At 41.0% G+C, this 20,594-nt stretch overlaps 1 protein-coding gene across 5 annotated transcripts in view; it reads right to left on the reverse strand.

Annotated features, from left to right (window-relative positions):
- Positions 1-935: 935 nt before the first annotated feature.
- Positions 936-20,594, reverse strand: part of TP63 (tumor protein p63) — a 229,084-nt gene continuing 209,425 nt past the window's right edge. For 3 of the 5 annotated variants that reach the window (XM_025869207.2, XM_025869205.2, XM_073895645.1), the window contains 4 exons: positions 11,485-11,642; positions 8,919-9,063; positions 7,493-7,586; positions 936-4,535 (listed from right to left, as the gene is read on the reverse strand). In XM_025869207.2, coding sequence (XP_025724992.1) covers positions 4,239-4,535; positions 7,493-7,586; positions 8,919-9,063; positions 11,485-11,642 — 694 coding nt within the window. In that variant the 3' untranslated portion in view covers positions 936-4,238. Of the gene's footprint in view, positions 4,536-7,492; positions 7,587-8,918; positions 9,064-11,484; positions 11,643-18,622; positions 19,025-20,594 lie in introns of those variants that run through there. The other 2 variants (XM_025869209.2, XM_025869210.2) reach the window with 2 other exon arrangements.

Below are 20,594 nucleotides of genomic sequence, written 5' to 3' on the forward strand. Positions count from 1 at the left end.
ACTGAACCCCAATGTATCCCATGGACTTTGGGGGATAATGGGGGTCAGTACAGGTTCAACTGCAACACAGGTAGCACTCTGGTGGGGGATGCTGGTAATGAGGGCAGCTGTGCACCTGTGGAGTCAGAGGCCACATGGGAAATTTCTGTACTAGCCTCTCAATTTTGCTATGAAAAGAAAACTACACTAAAAAAGTCTTAAAATGTTTTTAAAAATTTTTTTCTTTGCACTTCAGAAGACCTCCAAGAGAACAAAAGCCATGAAGTAGCAATCTATGGAAATGGCTGTAACTGCTCAGAAAAATAAACTACAATTGAGTCCAAAGTGCCTTAATAGTATATCAAGAATTAACCATTTTCTTTGCCTTTAATTTTGCTTTTCCTAGAAACATTGTATCCATCATTTCATTTTGGGGGATCTATCACCTAGATTTTAAGGAATAAGAATTTTGAAACTTTTGGTACCCCTAATTTAAGTCGAACCTGCCTTTCCTATAAGGATGTATATATTCATAATGTGATTCTATATATATTCATAATGTGATTCTATATTCCTATAAACAGGAAAACACGTTGATATTTTTAAGTACTCTATATTATATATAATCCTATTCTGTAAAGTTATTTATAAATCTAAGGTACTGAGCTGTTTTCATGCCATCTAATGTAAGCCCATAAAAAAAAACAAACTCTCATTTCTTTAGTAAAAATCATTAAACCATGTTGATAGTATTTTATTGGCTGAATCAATGTATATAATTGAAGGGTGATAGTAACAACACTGAGTTTAAAGGGGAACATGCCCAGAGCCCACCATCTGCAGTGCTGTTTCCACATACAGTAAGATAATCTGCATCCCTCCCCCACACTGCTGAGGTCATTGCCACATGAAAGTCACTAAACAGACATTAGGAATATCTGTAGTCTAGTCCCTGTTCCAAAGCAAACTCATTCTGATTTCAATGAAATAAAGTATTACATCTGGGAGGATCTCGTGTACCAAACGAGGATAGCTTCCTGGTCTTTCCTACCTCATAGGTTGGCTAAACTAAGAAAATAATGATTATTTGGCCTGAGATGAGAAACATCAACATTTGAACCTCTGTAATGTTTCTTTCAGTGCCTCTTTCCTCTTCCTCAATGACAAAAATAAAGCCAAAGGACGGGCGGACAGATGGACAGACAGAAGACAGACACACACACCCCATCAGCACAATTTCTCAATGCATTTTTATTTATTTTTTAATTTTATTGCATGTCCTGGCAAACATAAGTGGCTTGAAGATTTGCCTCTGGCTCACCAAAAGCCCATTACACAAAATACCAAAAGACAAGCAACAGAAGCTTAAAAAAAAAAAAAGTATCACATCTATAAGAAAGAAACTTTCAAAACATTAATAAAGCATATAAAACATTTGACATTTAACTTTTGTACAATTATAAAAATAATAAAAAAAACACAACCTTTAACATTCAACATCCCACATACTGTACTGTAGGAGAATATCAAGAAAACAAAAGGCAAATGGATTTAATGAAGAAAGTTCTGTTCTCCCTTTCTGTTTCTCATCCCTTTCAAACAAAAATCTATCCACTTGTCAGCAGACTGCATTGAGCTGAGCCCCACCCCCACCCCAGGACCTCCACTAAGTCCACTCCCACTCGTCAGTTCTGAATACTCGTTCACCCCTTATCCTAGCTACTCATACACTCAAAGAGCAGAAGCTGCCACCAGGACATGAGGCCAGTCACTGTGCTTAGCCCTGGCTAGTGCCAAACACGTAAGATACAGTACAGGAATTTCTGAGTCCCTAGTGCTACCTGAACAGTGCTGAAATAGCTCAGAAGAGGTCCTAGGTTTGTTCAAACACTCAGGACAGTCGGGGAAGCCACCTGCCCTCCGAGCATTGCCAATGCACAGCTTTCATTCTTCCCCTCAGTAGGTTTTCAAAGCCAAGTCGCATATGTACTCCACAAATTAACAGTGCCCCTTACCATTTAAGCACAATAAAACTTTGAAATCAAGGACTCACTCTCTTGAACATACAAAATAAAAATAATAATAAAAAACAACATTTCCTCCCCCCTATCTTACAGTTACGGCATTTGTTTTTCTTGTTTGGCATTGTAGTCTTACTAAATGATGTTTCCATGAAAATATAAAAACAATAATAATAATAAAAAAAAAGTTTCAACTGTGGTTCTGGAAAACCCACTATCCCAAGAAGAAAATAAAAATGGAAACACAAAGTATGCAATTTCACACACAAAACATATATACACTTTTCAGGTGAAACTCACACATTATCGTTTTGAGCCACGTTAGCCCTTTTGCACTTGAAAACAACAGTGGAAGCTTCTGTGCAATTATAGCCCTTTATCAGAACGCACAGAAGGATTTTAGAGCTCATTAGCGTATGTACAAAATATTTGTTTTAGAGTTTGGGGGGAAAAAAAAGCATCTTTCTGAAAGATCTACAGGAATATTGTCATTTACACATTTTCCCAAAGTCTGAAGATAACTCTCTGTTTATGTGGTTCAAGCAACACCTCCATTGGAAGGCTTATCCCCTGATCTGTGGGGACATTTTTATATCTGTGACAGTCCAGAAGAGAGATGGACGGGAAATTGGATTCTCACAGTCATTTTCCAATAAAGTCAAACTCCTATAACTGATGCCACAGGAAAACTGATCTCATAATTTTAGATTTTCTAAATCACCACTCCTATTTTAAACCTTAAAGAGAGAAAGATAAACGAGGCTCTATTTGCAAAATTTTATATAATAGGAGGGTTTTCAAAAGAAACATGTATCAAATAATATTAGCTATGTGTCAAAAGGTCTTTTAAGAATTTCAATTCATGGCTCACTGATCTCTTACTGCTTAATGGAGATTCAGTATTTCTATATGACTCCTGTTTTTCCTGGATATTCTGAATAGACACTACAATTTCAGTGTAAGAACTAGGGAGACGGCATTCATCCCAATCAAATCTACCTTAGTTCTAACAAGGGTAACAAATGTGTCATTGACTTAGTCAGTCTAGTATTGAAACTTGGTTGCAAGTATTTTCCCAATACATACTAAGAGATAAGGCATCTGGTATTAAATGTAAGGGGGTTGTTGATATACCCAGATACATGATACCCGATGTTTTTGAACTAGCTGCCAAGGACCTCTTCAGAATTATAGCCATGGGATGCCTGGGTGGCTCAGTCAGTTAAGCGGCTGCCTTCAGCTCAGGTCATGGTCCCAGGGTCCTGGGATCGAGTCCTGCATCGGGCTCCCTGCTCAGCGGGGAGCCTGCTTCTCCCTCTTCCTCTGCCTGCTTCTCCCTCTGCTTGTGCTCTCTCTCTCTCTGACAAATAAATAAATAAAATTAAAAAAAAAAAAGAATTTTAGCCATGACCCACATTCCCCATTCCCAACCAAAAGCAAGAGAGGATATTTCCTTTCTTCTAGGGTGTGATAGTGTGAACATGGACCTTTTCTTGTAATTACCCTAAATGATCCCAAAGTGAACCACCATCACTAGTAGCAATGTCAGTAACATAAAGTTCACTAAAATAGAAAACCACGTGCATATGCATACGGTCTCACCCATACAGTATGCAATGGTAAATACAACAGGATCCCTCCCAAGGTTTGATGTGGCAATTGCTTAGCATCAAAAGAACTGAAAGGACATTTTTGTCACTCATATATGGCATCAAGCTCTAGACACCAATTACCATACATAATACCCCTTGAAAGAAGGGGTATAGATAAGCCATCCAAACAAGTAAATTAAAAAAATAAGTTGATAAGTGCAACTCAGTTTCCTTTCCTTTAAATTACATTTAAACAATACTCCATGCCCCCACCCAAAAATATATACTGTATATTTATATATTTATATATATAGTCTTAGACTATAAGGGTGAAAATGCTTTATAAAAGTCAATGAGAAATCTTTGCAGCTTAAGGAGACACCACTGCTCTTTTGCTCACTTCCACCTAGCCATGATAACTTCAGTCCTGCAAGCAATAGATTTGAAGGCTTAAAGCCAGAATCGGAATCAGATGCCAGGCTGGACATTAGATCAAAGACAGCCTCTTACTTCTTCTTCCCTTAAGAAGCCAGACTGAGAAGAGGAAAGAAAGGAGCTAAAGGGGACACTTTGAAGGTCAAGCATTAGTGCCTTGTAGGGAGGCAGACAGATGGGGAGAGGATGGGAGGTGTTCACACAGTAGTGCTCACTCCCCCTCTTCTTTGATGCGCTGTTGCTTGTTGCGACGAGCATCCATGTCAAAGTTGAAGTCATTCCACTCATCGCGGGGTGGAAAGGAGATGGTCTGGCGCAGGGTGAAGCGCACGGCATCAATAACGCGCTCGCCCCGGGTCTCGCTGGAGCCCACGCTGACTGTAGAGGCACCACTCGGGGTCCGCAGGAGGTGAGGAGGGGAGGAGAAGTCGTGGAGCTGCCGGTGGTCCAGGATGCCCTTCCAGATGGCATGTCGGAATTGCTCAGGGATTTTTAGACTTGCCAAATCCTGTGCAATAGGGAAGGAGAGTCAGGGAGAATTAGAACAAAGGGACAAACGGACATTTAGTCCACATCGTTTTGTCATTCCCAGTGTTCTGATTTAACCGACCTGAATTTACTGCTCTCTACACTGGAAAATACAGTTAGTTCTCGGATAACCTTTGGCATTTTATGTAACTAAGCAAAAGGTATGGCCTTGAGGTGCCATTTCTGCTTGTGGATAACACTTCACTTATTCTCTCCTGGTCTCAGTTTCTTTGCTGGTGAAATAGGGATATTAGTTAGACCAGAGGGCAAAGATCCTGCAACAAAAACAAGGTAAAGTACCTTCCAACTCTTAAATCTACCTGGCTCTAGTCACTAGAAGAGAGAGATTAATGGACCATAACCACCACTCAAATGAGTTGATGAGAAGAAAAGATTACTAACAGGTATTGAACACTTTCTATATGCCAGGGACTGAACTAATTATTTTACATTCATGATCTCATTTAGTGCTCAGATTAGTGGTAGATACATTACACCTGTTTTATAGATCGAAAAGCTGAAGGTTAGAGAGGTTGACAAGTCTAAAGTTACACAACTAAGTAAATGAACTGGGGACCCCGGATAGCCTCTGAGCCTAAAACTGCCCTAATGGCCAGAAGGTTGCTTGGTGTTTGGATAAATCAGGGTATCCAAATGCAGGGTATGTGTCCATGTTCTATGAATGGGAGTGGAAGGCATTACAAATGTGCTCGATCTTAACTAACTGCAGTGACATCTCTCACATTTATCTGCATTATCTCTTCATTAGCTTGTTTCAGTGATGGCTCACATCTTCTATGGAGCAGCATGGTGGGTAGAGAGAACACTGTGCTTAGAGTAAGAAGACCTCGACAGAGGTTTTTATTCTGTCACTGACTGGCTCTAGATCTTCATCAAGTCACTTTTCTCCTACTGGCCTCAGTTTCTTCCTTGGTAAAATGGGACAGAATTCCTTTTTTAGGTCAACACATATTATGGGCTCAGGTATAAATATGTATGTGAAAGTATTTTGCAAATTATAAAGCACACTATCTAAAGCTTCACCATTTGCATTATTACTGTATTAAATTATTATTAACCCATCCCGACACCTTAGAGGGGATACTCATGAAAACTCCCAAATTGAACCACATTCTTTTTTCCAGGAAGGGATGCCAAACAACTCAGACAGGTGTTGAGAGACAAGCTGGAAAAGAGGTTTCTATTTCCAGTAATGAGATGGAAGAAGCTGAGGCGAGGATGCAGAAATTAGATAGCCTCCCAGTTATTTCCCTGTTTGGATGCCCACAGTATGGGTCCTCTGATTTCCTATTCTAGCAGAAGAATACATTATAAAGAAGGCAACCCACATTTAGGTAAGGAAGCATAAGTCTTTATGCTTCTGAAATTCTCAGTAAGTCCAGAACTCCGTAAACTGGCCTCCATCAAGCTGTATGTTTCTCTAGATAGATCTGAACTTATAACTGACAGGTGAGGAAGCTGTGACCCAGACACTGGCATGAGACCTAGCCAATGGCAGCAGAGAGGGACTTGCGGAGGACACCTGCAGATCCTAGTAGCCGAGGGAGCATCCTGACACACTCCCCAGTGGGGACAGTGAGCAAGTGGAAGGCATCATTTTAAAAATATAGGGAAGGGACGCATTCCCTGTTCTGTCACATAGGGCTGTCAAGCACAGGGCAACTCTGTTCTCCTCAATGGATGGGCATTGTTGTAAAGTGACTTGAAACCTGTCGAAACTTACTCCTAAAGCTTGATCTATAGTTTTCACTTAATTTATTCCACCAGGGAGCAGGAGTCAGGGTGATTTATGGGGTGGGGGAGAGGTGGGCAGAGGTGCGGTATGGCATATTCTTGTCATCACAGGGCTAGGGATTCTCATGCTGCAGGGGCATCTCTAGGATCGGTGCTCAAGGAGGGGAAAGAAGAGATCCCAACTAGAGAAGCAGCAGCAGAGGCAGACAGGATCTTCTTCCACCAGACCAAAGTGCCCTCTGGAAGCTGGAAAAGAGGATAGTAAACCCCAAAGAGAGCAGCATGAAGAGCAGCCTGGGAGGAAACTCAGATTGCTATAAACCAGAACAATACAAGCTCCCATGTGAGCAGTTCAAGAAGCGGTGTAGGAAGGAAGAAAAAGTCCCCTTCTATCCAGCTTGCTCCAAAAGACAGAGGACATCAAAGCCAGAAGGGAGTGCTTTTGAACCCCATTTGATGAACTGAGGCTCAGAAAGGCAAAGTGATAACCTCAAGTTCTCATTATTACTGAAAAGCATGGATAGGACTTGAACCATGACCAGTGATTTTTGTCAATGGTCAGGGATGGCTTGACCCTATTCTGATAGAATTGAAAATGAACAAACACACGGTTCAAACTGAGAGGAACAGTTGAATCCTCCTTAAGGTCCAACTTTAAGGAAAGGTAGAAGAAGCCAGTTAATAGAGTTAAAGACCAGAAGCTTCCACCTGAGGGCTCTATTCCTGGTTCTGTCATCATCTCATGATGCAAATGATTATACTGTTGTCTCTCCATGTTTTAAAATGAGAATAATATCACCTGCTTCCTGCTAGTTTCCCTGGGTCTCATACAGACTAAGGAGAACATCTAGAAAGTTCTCGGAGTTCTTCAGAGATTATAAATTTTGTGGAGGCAGGAATTGGAGCTCCTCTTTCCCACTCTGAGTAGAATATGTGTGCAATAGACAAGTGTTGGCCAAGCTGACGAGCTGAGGAAGACTGATTGCTATGCTTCTCAGGTATGTAGGCAGGCTGAGGCCTAGGAGTCTTTCTAATCTGGTAATGGTTTCCACCAAAATTGAGGACTGAGGGCATGCTAAAAACAAATGTTAAAGCCAGGGGGAATTGAACTACCAGGTGGATGTCACCAGAGGGAGGAAAGGAAGAAATAAAACTCAAGAGAAAAGTCTAACAGTTACTTACATCCATGGAGTAATGCTCAATCTGATAGATGGTGGTCAGCCCCTGGGTCGTGAAATAGTCCAGACATGATGAACAGCCCAACCTCGCTAAGAAACTGCAGAGGGAGGAGGGAAGAGGAAGGAGGAAACAGAAAAAGAAAGTTCACCCCAACTGCATTGGCGAGATAAAGGAAAACCCAACATTTTGCCCTGGGATGCCCTACAAGAGAGACTAGGGGCAGATGAAATCAATCTACGCGGGCCTTGGATTTAGGGTTTGGGGATGGGTAGTGACTTGAACTTTAGGTCTCTAGACATTAAACTCAACTCCGAGGATTCCTGCAGAGCAGCGATTTTCAAATGGTGATTGGAATTCTAGGGGTTCTACAGAGAGAAGTGCCTGAGGAGCCATTGCAGGGGGTGAAAGGAAGGAGTCCAGTGGTCAGGTTCCCAGCGCTCTTGCCTCCTGCCTCTTCACTTCAAAAAAGCGCATCTCTACTTGAATTGCTTTGTATTGGGGGTTTCTGAGAATAGTTCACGTGGCTAAGAAAAACTGGAGGCCACTATACTATGAAGTCATTCATACTTTTTGATTTATGTCCTGCTCAGCATACAGACCCCCCTCCTTTTGGGTGCTGGCCTCAGATGGGTGATGCCGCCATCACCGAGCCACAGGCTGGGTGGCGCAAGCCATGCACTTTGCCATCTCTCTGACTGACGCTACTTGGTGCTGCTGCATCAATCACAGGGGGATCAACACACATTATTCCAGCAGCCAAACGAGAGGATCATTCTGCACATGAAGCAGGGGCAGGCAATGTGTGCTAGGCGTGAGACGCGGCACCCACTCTTGCCTCAGGGGAGAAGGTCTTTGAGGCTCCAGGCCTTTCTTTCTCCTGGCTATCTGAACGCCCTTGCCTAGAGTTTGCGTACTTTGTCGATGGCCAAGGAACAGTGGCCATCAGGTTCTTGAAAGGCCCTGTCGTTTTTGCACACATTCAAACTTTTTAATGCACATCTCCCTCCGACATAACGAGGCCATGGTGGCTGAGAGCTATGAGTCCTGGAGAACGGGAAAGGGAGCGAGATAGCAAGTTTACTGCCCTTCTGGGAACCCCAGCCCTGAGCACCAATTTGAAGGCCCCAACTGACCATGTGAAGCTGTGAGGGAGGAAGGGGGTAAGTGAAGATGGGGGAAACAGGCATGAAAAAGGATATGCCTATCAACTCACATTTTCACTTTTTCCCATGCGGATCATAGTGCTTTTCCTTGATGAAACACTGCTGACCACTCCACAGAGCAGAGATACCAGTGCTGAACTGCCACCAGAGGAAGGGCTGCTTTCTTTTTTTTTCTCCCAACTGTGTCATGAACTCTGAGAGTGTCCACCCTCCACCACCCAGAGTTGCTTAGGACAGGCCCCCAGGGGCACATGCTGTGGACTCACCTGACAAGGCTGCAATCTGTGGGGTACGGAGGTGGGGGAGTGCAGTGGGAGGTGGATGGCATGGAGAGTGGGGGAGGGAGGGCCTGGGTGGGGCTGAGTCCATTCATGTCTCCAGCCATTGGCATGTGGGTGCCCATCATAGGAACTGAACAGAAGCAGGAGGAACAGAGAGGGTTACTGCCATCATCAGTACCAGCTTCCCAGTGGTCCATCTTGCGTGGTTTAATGTTACCAAGGGCCGAATTCACCAGCTTTCCTAGTCAGCCTTCTCTCTCACTACACCCCTTCGAGGACCCTACATCTCATCCAACAGAATAGAACAGTCACCAAACTCCAAACTAGTCACCAAACCCCAAACACTTTTCGACCTTTGTACATTCTCTTTGGACAATCTCCCCCCACTTCCTTCCCTACTTCTAATGCTCTAACTGCTCATTACCCCGATGTTAACATATTCCTCTTTGTATCTGCCTTTGTAGGTTATATTTCTGTCTCTCTCATTAGGCTAATTCCTCAAGCATGGAGATTAGTTAGACCTTGTACAGGTCTCGATCCCCACCTAGCATAGTGCCTGGCACCAATCACATGCTCAGTAAACTGATGTGCAGTGAACAAGTGCAGAGACCTGTGAATGAGAGAGTGACCTCTGGGATATTTGTCTGGGGACAGGAGTATTTACTGCAATATTTGGGAACCATAGGCCTAATAAGGAAGGATGAAATTAAAGATTCCAGCTCTTTCTTATGGTCCATTTCTGGATTGTATTCGGGGACACCAGCAACCCTGATTGTTTTTTTTTTTTTTTACTAAACTACAAACTGGAAACATTCACCTACAGAGAAGAAAAGCTTAATACTGATAATACTTATGAGGCAAATTTTGTCTTCAGGTGAAAAAAAGAGCAAAGGAACATATCTACAAAAAGATTAACGCAGGGGTGCCTGGGTGGCTCAGTCGTTAGGCCCCTGCCTTCGGCTCAGGTCATGATCCCAGCGTCCTGGGATCGAGCCCCACATCGGGCTCCCTGCTCTGTGGGAAGCCTGCTTCTCCCTCTGCCCCTCGCCCCTGCTTGTGTTCCCTCTCTTGCTGTCAATCTCTCTGTCAGATAAATAAATAAAATCTTTAAAAAAAAAGATTAATGCAATTTACTTTTTTTTTTTTTTTTTTAAGTGAATCAAATATGCCAAAAGGAGAGGCCTCTGCCACTAACTGGCCAGCTAAGGAGCATGGGCTTATCATATCTCATCAGTTTTCCCTCTGACTTTGTTGATGATATCAGAGAAAAACTGTGAAGTATAAATGAGAAAATGTAGGCAAACTATAACTTTCACAAACGTGAAGGAACAAAAGGACTCTAAGATGTCACAAGAAAGAAAATAAAGTAAAAATATACATGGTGCTTTTTCCTTTTATCGTCAAAACAGCAGACCTGTCAAGGGGTAAGAATTTGAGCCTCAAGATGTATCGATCACTAGTGAGAGAGCAGTTTGGCTCTAAAGTCTTTGTTGCCAGACCAGGCAACCATTATAGCACGCACTCTATCTCATTTAAATCTGAATGTTCGCCATCAGACCATAGAGAGTCACAATCCTAGCTTCCCTTAACTTCTTTAAAAAACAAACCAAAAAAACACCTAGTCTCTTCAAGGCAATACTTAAATGCACATTGAAAGGCGTGATCAGAATAATGAAGGGTTTCAAAGGGCAAGACTGAGGCACTGTTTTCTGATGTGCATGAGAGGACACATGTGCAGTGTTTAGGGTTCGGCATCCCTGAGGATAGGAGACATCCTTCCGCATTTTATCCTCCTTTTGGTTTTCTCTAGTTTGGGAATTCACTCTGCTAGATTTAGTTCTAGTGGATAGGATAATTCTATTTACAGCAAAGCTATATAGCAATCATCATCCATTTGGAGGCCTGTTCTCACGTTGCCTCTTACAGTTACACTTAGTTGATGTGAGGAATCTGTGCATGAATAAGTAAAAGAGAGACTCTCTTCTCTATGTCAATTCCTTAACGACTGTATACAAGATGGAGTAGACAAGCTGAGAAGACCAAGATCATAGGGACACAGAATCGTAAGATGTTAAATGTGCAGAGTGATAATTTTATGAACAGAAACTGAGCATCAGAGCAGAGAGGTGACTTGTCCACAGTTGCACAGCTAATACTGCAATAGAGGTCAGACTCTATAATCTATTTCTCTGGACTTTTAAGTCTACCACACCATGCTACATGTTGGAAAGATCTTCTTTTTGCTTTCTCAAAGGAGGTGGGAGGTGGGTCATCAGGTTGACAGGAAGTGGACTGTTGTTATCACAGAGATCTTTTTCCCTCCTGAAGGAACAACCCCCTCTATGTCTCCCACTGTGCTTTGTAATGAACCATATACTTCCAAAGTAACAAAAAGTTCACAAGAAACTCAAGCCATTCAACTGTGATCTGTTCTGTCCCACTCTGCCCCTCCTTAGCTTAGGAGCAAGCCTCTCCCCCATCCCAGAGCAGAGTCTTCCCATACACTAGCCCCATTGACCCCTAAGGTGAAGTTAAAGGGAGAAGCTCTTACTGTTGGCTCCCATGCCATCAGGAATGGTGGTAGGGGTGAGGGCATTGCGCTGCTGAGGGTTGATAAGTTGGCTCACAGAAGGCAGCTTGTTCATGCTGTTCATTTTGTTCAGAGGTGGGGAGCTGTTACCGTATGTAGACTGAGACTGCATCGAGGTCCTAGGAACACAAACATGGGAATGACAGTGAACATGTGACACTGGAGGGGGGGTACTGGTCATATCCAACAGGTCTCAGATTAAAACATGGCTTTGAACTATACATTTGTAAAAATATTCCTCCGGGACCTATGACAAGAAGTTATTTGTGTTTCCATCGAAGAACTTTTTCTTCTTTTTCTTTTCTTAATAATTTTCTATTGTGTTATGTTAGTCACCATACATTACATCATTAGTTTTTGATGTAGTGTTCCATGATTCGTTGTTTGTGTAACACCCAGTGCTCCGTGCAGTACGTGCCCTCCTTAATACCCATCACCGAGCTCACCCATCCCCTCAGCCCCCTCTCCCCTCTAAAACCCTCAGTTTGATTCCCGGAGTCCATGGTCTCTCATGGTTCGTCTCCCCCCCGATTCCCCCCCCCTTCATTTTTCCCTTCCTTCTCCTAATGTCCTCCATGCTATTCCGTATGTTCCACATGTAAGTGAAACCATATGATAATTGACTTTCTCCAAGAACTTTTTTTTAACTAGGGAAGGACTACAAGGCTATCATCAAATCATATTTTTCCTGAATGTATCGAGTACAAAGTCGAATACCTTCCTAAAGAATCTCTTTTGTGAGGGGGAAAATAATTGCATCTTCCTTTTGCCTCTACATTATTTTTTCTCCATCCCTTTCCCCTCTCTTGCCCTTCAAGTCAAACAAGCTTGAAAATCATTGAGGGAAAAGAACTCAGTGAAGACCCACAGGCTTATGAAAGACATGCATGCAGATGCCATTTTCAAACTGTAGCTGAGGCCCTTCATTTGCAGCTTCCTGGGCCATTTGGGAAATGCATAAAATTAGTGCAAAGCCAATCAAACAGGGCATTTGGCAGCACAGCCTGCTCTCATGCAGAGGCCCCAACATGGAACCATGCTTTCTCAACTTAGAAGTTCATGGGCCATGAGAGAACCCATGGGGTTGCCAACAGCCTCTCTACACAGGAGAAGCCTGGCGCCCAAACAACTCTTCTGTTGACAAGTCTCCTGGGAGACAAGGGAAAAAGAACAATTCCATTAGCATAACTTCTATTTGGAAACTTACTGGGATTGGTTTGTCACACTATGCACTATATTACATAAAACATTCCCTACTCGACTGCCATTCCGCAAATTTTCTCTGATTATAGAACTGGTGATATCTACTACAATCACAGCAGGATATAGCATCAGAAAATTGAAGTGTAAGACTTCCTCTAGCATATATTAGAAACCATGGGTCCCTGTGTGGGCCATGAAACACCCTTGCAATTATTTTCTCACAAGAAAACTATATAAACTAAATACATATACACTTACTCGAGTTGGATGATAGAGGTAGAAAAACTGGCAAGAAACAGTCCCATCTGTGAGAAGCTCATAGGGTAGTGGATACACGGGGATAATAATCCGACCTACCTTGTAGGGTTATGGAGAGAACCGGAAAGGAGAAGGTGAGGAAGAACTTCATAGACTATATGGCATTTGCAGTGAGTAATTACTGTGACCACAGAATGAAGATTGGGCTTGAGCCTGTTTCTAACCCCTGGTGGGAAACGCTCCCCTTTTATAATCCTCAAACAAAAGGCATTATTTTGTTCCTGTCTCTCTCCTCCCTGCAGCCATATTTATATTAGAGGAAAGAGAAAAAAAAAAGTTTTCTGAGTTTTATTATAGATATATAAAATACAAAATTTTGCGGCTCTACAAATGCACCCAGCTTCCAGACAAAGGTGGTATAAAGTGTCTGAAAGAATAATAAAAGGGGGGCTCTAGAACTTGAGTGCCACTGTGGGACGACACTTGGCCTTTGAGGCTGCCGCTCTGCATTCTCCATAATTACACAAAAGAGAGAAGGCTCCATTCCTTGTCTCTGAAGAGCCACGGCTAGAGGAATTCAAACAATATGCTGGGTACACATTTGCGTAAATAAGGATGACAGCTGATGTACCATTAACAATTCAGCTGCATTTTACAATTAATGATTTTAAAGTAGGAGGGCACGGATTTTTCTATTTAGACCTTTTGGAGAACTCACAATTATAGGTCCATGTCGTATAAACAGGTGTTTATGTGATAAGCCCTCCCAAATGTAAGACACTTCAGGTTACTAAGCTCTCCTTCATCCATTTTCTGAGTGACCATCACATGCCCGTGGAGGAGAACATGGTCTGGCAAGGCAGGGATGGGTGGAAATTATTCTATTTTACAGATGTGTAAACATAAGGTCCTAAGAATAAAGGTGCACAAGTCCATATTACTAAATGATGAGTTGAGAGGTCTCCTGGCTCCTAGTCCAAGAGTTTTTTTCTTTCATTCTGTGTCAACTTCCCAGAAATTTAGACAGTAGTGTGCAATAAGTTACAGAACCAAGACATGGGTGAAGTTGTAAGAGAAACGTGGGGGACCGAGGTACAGCAGGGGCAAGGGATATAGCAAAGGCAGTCCCCCCAACTGTCATCAAATCCACTCCATCCCTGTGTGGAAGCCTTGCGTCAAGAGTCAGCACTTTGGATATACTTAGGAACATTTGTAAATCCATATCAAAGTACAGAAAAGCTCAGGGCAAGGTGGCCAAGAGATGCTTTGCCAGGTGCTTTTTCTCTCTGCTTACAACAAAGTACCTAAGATGCCAGGTTGTTCAGACTCCAGAGGCAGGTTTATCCTCTATAACCTAAAGAGGTCTCTATCTCTTTCATGCCCCCAAATCAGTCAAATGCAAAGCAAGAGCTAAAGGAAGCATCACTTGAACCACTGATGCCCACCATTAGGAAAATAAAAATATTTTTAAAAGCTCTGCATTTTCCTGGACCCTTCATTATAATACATTCCTTCTTCCAAATCCTGTTACACTGCCCTTCTCCATTTCTTTTTTGTGGGTCTTTATTTTTGACCATTTCACTAGGTCATTTATTATGAGCAGCCTAAACTATTTTAGGAAGTTAGCCCAAAAACCAGAGATGAACAAAGAAGGAACATGAATTTTGAAGTCAACCAAAACATCCAGACTTAGATGTTTTGGTTCTAACTGACACAAATTAATTGATCTGACACAAATTAATTGACTTCGGATGTTATGCAAAGTCTCTGGAGTCTCATTTTTTTAATCTGTAGAACAGATATCATACTAGAAGAGTTGCTATGAAGACTAACATGAAATGATATGGGAAATGATAAGGAAACAACCGAAGCGTCCTCTGATATGTGAATGGATAAAGATGTGGTATATATGTGGAATATTAGTCAGCCATAAGAAAGAATGGGATCTTGCCATTTGTGACAACACGAATGGACCTAGAGGGTATTATGTGGAGTGAAATAAGTCAGATAGAAAAAAACAAATATCGCATGATTTTACTTACATGTGGAATCTAAAAGTAAAATTAATGAACAAACATAACCAAACCAAAATTAACTCATAAATCCAGAGAGAACAAACTGGTGGCTTCCAGAGGGGAGGAAGTTTGAAGGGATGAGCTAAGTTGGTGAAGAGTATTAAAAGGTACAAAGTTCCAGTTATAAAATAAATGTCACAGGGATGTAAAGTACAGCACAGGGAATATAGTCAATAATATAGTCATAACTTTGTGTGGTGACAGATGGTAACTACACTTAACATGGTGAGCATCCCATAGTGTTATATAAATGTCAAATCACTATGTTGTACACCTGAAACTACTATAATATTGCATGTGAACTATACTTCAATTTTAAAAATAATAGATTTGTAAAAATGATTTTTAAAAATAAAAAATATTACATTCTTTAAAAAAAAAAGAGTAAATTAGATTATGTAAGAACCCTGGACGTTGTCTTTTAATTTATAGGTGCTCAAGAAACATTGGTTCTTTTTACTCTTACACTGCAGGACCAAATGTTTAAGACTCTAGTGTTCGGTCAAGAGGATGAGAGGCAACAGTTTAAGAATTAACAGAAGTGGCAAGTATTCTCACTAAGACAAATCCAGGAATTAGGTTGAGTGGATGAATGGGGATAAGAGAGTGAAAAGAAGTCAAAAATTCTGAATGCCTCTCCTTTAATGTGGAAGAGAGTGTTAAAGCCACAGGGAGCAAGGTCAGGGCAGTCTGTTTATTATTAAGTTTGCAATGTCTGAAATACAAAGAGTATTCAGATAAGCTCTATGTACTGTGGAAAAGGGAACAAGTCTGAATAAATCTGTGACCAATTTAAAGGCCTTGAAGAACAAGATTTTTTTTTTCCCTTTACACATATAATATTATAGTCCTTGAGTGGACAATCCCAAAGATTACTGGGGAATCTGAAGAGAAGGAAAAAGTGTTCAAGGACAACAGGATCTCTGACACTATGGGTTTCTTACCCCCCCCCAATACACACACACACACACACACACACACACACACACACACACACACACCCCAAAACTGAAAAAAAGTGAGTACATAGCTATCCTCAGAAAAACAACCAGGCGTAAGTTCAGGCTGTTTTCTCTAGAGGAGTACTAGATTTTTCCAGGAATCCAACATAACAGAGATATAAAAAGGCATATTTCATGTATTTCTAGTTTTGAGGAGAAATCCTGAAAAAGTCAAAGTCTGAGGTTTTAACTTTAATGACTCAGGCTTCTGTGAATAAAATTCAGTATCTCAGAGCTGTAGGTGACCTTGAAATCATCCAGAATTAAAAAAGTTTTCCCGATTCCAAGCCTAGTGACTATGTGGCAGAGGGTCCAAATTCTTGAAAAGACACAAATTCAAAGTCATCTTCTCCATCTTGCTGGAGATACCTACAATTCCATCAGAGGATTCCTTTATTTTTTGCCTTAAATCTTCCATTGCTAGTTAAAAAGTAACTCTCTAGTAGAATGTGGTGATACCTCAGGGTAAATCTATTTTGGCAAACGGTTTCTGGAGTACAGAATCTGAGAGGGGGAAGAGATACTGTGGATAAAGCAAAACACCCCCTATATGAGGAAGGTCAAAAAGAGAGAAGCCATGTAAGATCAGAAATGGAGGTGTTCCTCCTCGAAATTTTGCTCACTACTGTAACCTTACTCTCCAGCTGGGTAATCTTGCCTCTAAATATAAAAGGCAGCATTTCTTCTCTAGATAGATCAACTGTAATTGTAGAATATTTTCCATTAGTTCAAAGATATGAATTTATATAAGTCACTATACACACATTAAAAACTTATATAAAAATGGGGTGAAAGAAAAAAAAACTCGTGAAAGAAAAAGCAAATGTCAAAAAACTAAACATACTGATTAACCCTTTCAGGGATTTGTGAACCCCTTAAAAGGGGATTAGAAAGTTATTCGATTAATTGAAAACACCTTGTCAATGTAACGAGCTCATCTGATTTTACTAATATGCTTTTATCTCAAACATAAAAATGTTCTTTCTTAAGTATTTTTTCAAGCTATTATATTTGTTATTTTTATTCAGAAACAATTGTTTTTGAGGCTTTTAAAAACAATTACTCAAAGATCAGAACATAGTGTAATTAAAAAAAATTGGACAACTGGTTCCATTGCATATTTCTGGATGAATATTTGTTAATTCCTATGTCACAGAAGCCAAATTATTTGGTAAACTTGGATTTGATTTATTTGGCAACTGAAGATATAGCTCAAGTCTTGTTCAGAGAGGTGGACAAACGATACTATATTGCCTGGCTCCTCATGATGAAATTAATGAATTAAACACCCACAGGGCTAAAATATATTTCAAGTTGGTGTAGGCATTGGAATGTATTTTTAGGACCGATGACCTTAATACAGAGCATCTTAAATAAAAACACCAAATACTGACAGAAATGGAGACAGAACCGAAGTGACTGTTCAGTATTCTTGTTCTTTACACTTCCACGTGGTACTTCACACACTCAAATGAAAATATTCTATTACTTAAGGAATTTAAAAAAAAAGGAAGAGAGACAGAAAAGAAAAAAACTGCAAGATGAACCAAGATGCAAAAGTTTATTGAAAATTAAAATCACACATCCATAAAGCAACAGCCTCAAAAACAAGAAATCATTGCTGTGATAACACAGAATAAAGGGCTGGTGATCTGGTGTGGGGAGACGTGGGGGAAAATTTTTAAAGTCTTCATACCATGATTTTAAAATATGTTTTTAAAATGGAAAGAAAGAGATTCTCTCAACTTTTTGAGCAAAAAAAAACAAAAAAAATCAGCTACTCTTTCTATCTTTTAAGTTTCAGAACAGGAGTGTTGATTTTAACATGTGTCCGCTTGGACATCACTTAAATAAAATATAAGTATCCTGAACAAAGGAGTGTGAACAGAGCCAGCCATATGGCTAGTTCTATGGTGGGATTGAGAGATAAGGGCTCTACTAAACAAATTAGTCATAGATTTGGTGGAGAGGACTTTGAACTCAATTTTGACCACTGAAGAATGATCTGTAACTGCCTGGAACAATATTACTGGGGTAGTTTTACCCTCCTTTTTAAACGACAAAATAAGTTTCTCTGTCTTGGGGTCTAGACAACAGCTTTGGGTGTAGGGCTCAAGGGTTTCCGTGAGCAAGGAAGACTATCATATCAGATGCCAACAAGGTGGCAGTGGTAGGATCTGATGGTGTTCATGAACTTTCTATCTACGTATGAAGGGAGGAGACTGATAATGCAAATTCTCAAAAAGAAGAAAAGAACATCCCCCCACATTGGCTACTCATAGTAATTATCATCTCTCTGCCCAGCAGTACACTTGACACCTTAGTGTTACTATTTGCAATATTATTGCATGACCAGCATTAAAAGGGCCTGACTGAGGCTCTCAGTCGCCTACAATTTTCTTATGCACAGACAAGAACAACTTTTTTCCTCCTTTTCTTAAAAAGACATCTTAAGTTTGAGACCAGCTCAAAAGCTTCTTTAAGAGTTTTAGAAACACAACAGAAGGTAACAGAAAAGGGTTCCAAAAAACATCTTAATGCCCCTCTTTCCAACCTGAGCCCCTCCCTTCTAAGAACAACACAAAAGCTCACAGACAAACATGGGGGTTCCTGACTGCCCAGTGCTAGATCTAAGGATGCAGAATCTGCAGAAAACGTCCTTTCTTGTAAGTTTTGAGTCCCTTCAAAAATTTTCTTACTAGTGGCTGTGTGCCTTTGAGCAGTTAGGTCTCTGAGCCAAAGTGTCTTCAAGTCCTGCTTACGAGGGCTGGACACACACACACACACACACACACACACACGTACATGGAAACACAAGGAACACACGATCAAAATACAGATATGGGGCTCTATGGATACACTGATCGGTTTGGAGGGCTGGAATGTCTAAAGAAGACGTCAGACTGTTTCGGGGTTTCTCTCCGGGGCTCCACAAGCTCATTCCTGAAGCAGGCTGAAAGGAGACTGCAGAGAGGAACCAGAGAAAAAGAAGAGGTGAAGGCTTCGGACTTCATATATTCATACCAACTGAATACAGAAACACCCTCCTACCTTCATGATCACAGTGAGACAGAACAGAATGCCTGGGAAGTTATTTCTGCTCCTTCCTTGTCACCCTCCTTTAAAATTTCTCAGAGAGGACTTCTCAAGATTTTTATGAAGAAATGAGATAAAGCTGTGGTAGTTAACCAGCACTATCAGAATCACCTGTAGAGCTTAAATTTTTTTTTTTCCCCCCAGATCCTCAGAGACCAGGCAGGGGCCCAGGCATATATATTTTTAACAAGTTCCACAAGTGATTCAGTTGAAGACTACTGTGTCAGGGTTGGTCATGTTGCTTGGCACACTGGACTCGACGAATTGAAAAAAGGGAATGCAGAGACAAGAACTAATTTTAATCTTTGGTAAAATGTCATCAGCCCAATTATAAAACCTCATTATTGTTCCTGTCTGGCCAAACTACGAAACATGAAGAAATATGATCTTATCAGTCTGGGGGCTGCATCATCATGCATTTGTAAAGAACTATTAATGAGCATTTTGTATATGCCCAGATTGAGATGGAAAAATATCTTAATCCTTTCAGTCACAAACTTGGCCTCCAAAGGCACATCTCAAACTCATGAAAGCAACTTTTACAGAATGAAGAAATCAATTATGCCACAAGGATGCCAGGAACAAATCCTTTTATTTTGCTAAAGATTGTGCAACCCCGCGAATTGCTGGGGAATTCATTCCTAGATGACTTTTGAGTCACATCTGGTTACTGAGTGCAGAACAACAAAGCCCTTTTTACTTGCTTACGGCTGGAATTCAGTAAACCAACCTTACCAGCAAGAATTGAGATCATCTGATGGAATATGCCAGCATACAAACTAGCAGGGAAGTGATTTATTCTCGGGTAAAGAGCTAAAGCTTTGACTTCTTGTTTGGATCTTACACTTTGGGGCTTCTCTTGGAGCAAGTGCAGAATGAGACAACATGCAGAGATCATGTTTTTGTTATGATAAGAGTACATGGACCATAGGGGTTCAAACTTTGAGACCTAGAACTGAGATTAGTGGTGCAATGAGATGTGAGAATTTAGAAGAGTGATTTAATCTATCTGAATTTGAGAAGTCTGAGTTGTTACCTCATTACCAATTCAGAGCTAATAAATCTCTGCCCTGACAACTCTGTAACATAGCTGTGAAATTCAGAAAGTAACACTGTGTAAACAGTAAAAACTCTGCAGGTCCTTGACCTATAAGGTTGAATCAAATGAAACTGTCAACATCTGCCTGCTTTTATCTATGAGACTGGCAATTTCGAACTAATACCCCGGACATGTGAAGGATTTCTAAATCAAACCTAGAAATATGGTCTAAACCACACCTAACGATGAGATAGAAATTTGTGTATTCTGCTCGCTCCTCTATTGATAATGCTGAAAATATTGCTTGCTTCTCCCGCAGATATGCAATCTGAGGAAAAATTATCAATGTTCTTGGAGAAAGTCATAGCCAAATGACCTTAAAGAGGTAAGACGTCAGGG

This window comes from Callorhinus ursinus, unplaced genomic scaffold, assembly GCF_003265705.2.
Source record: "Callorhinus ursinus isolate GAN/ISIS: 27379988/994484 unplaced genomic scaffold, GSC_fseal_2.0 scaffold1, whole genome shotgun sequence".
Classification (NCBI taxonomy): Eukaryota; Metazoa; Chordata; class Mammalia; order Carnivora; family Otariidae; genus Callorhinus; species Callorhinus ursinus.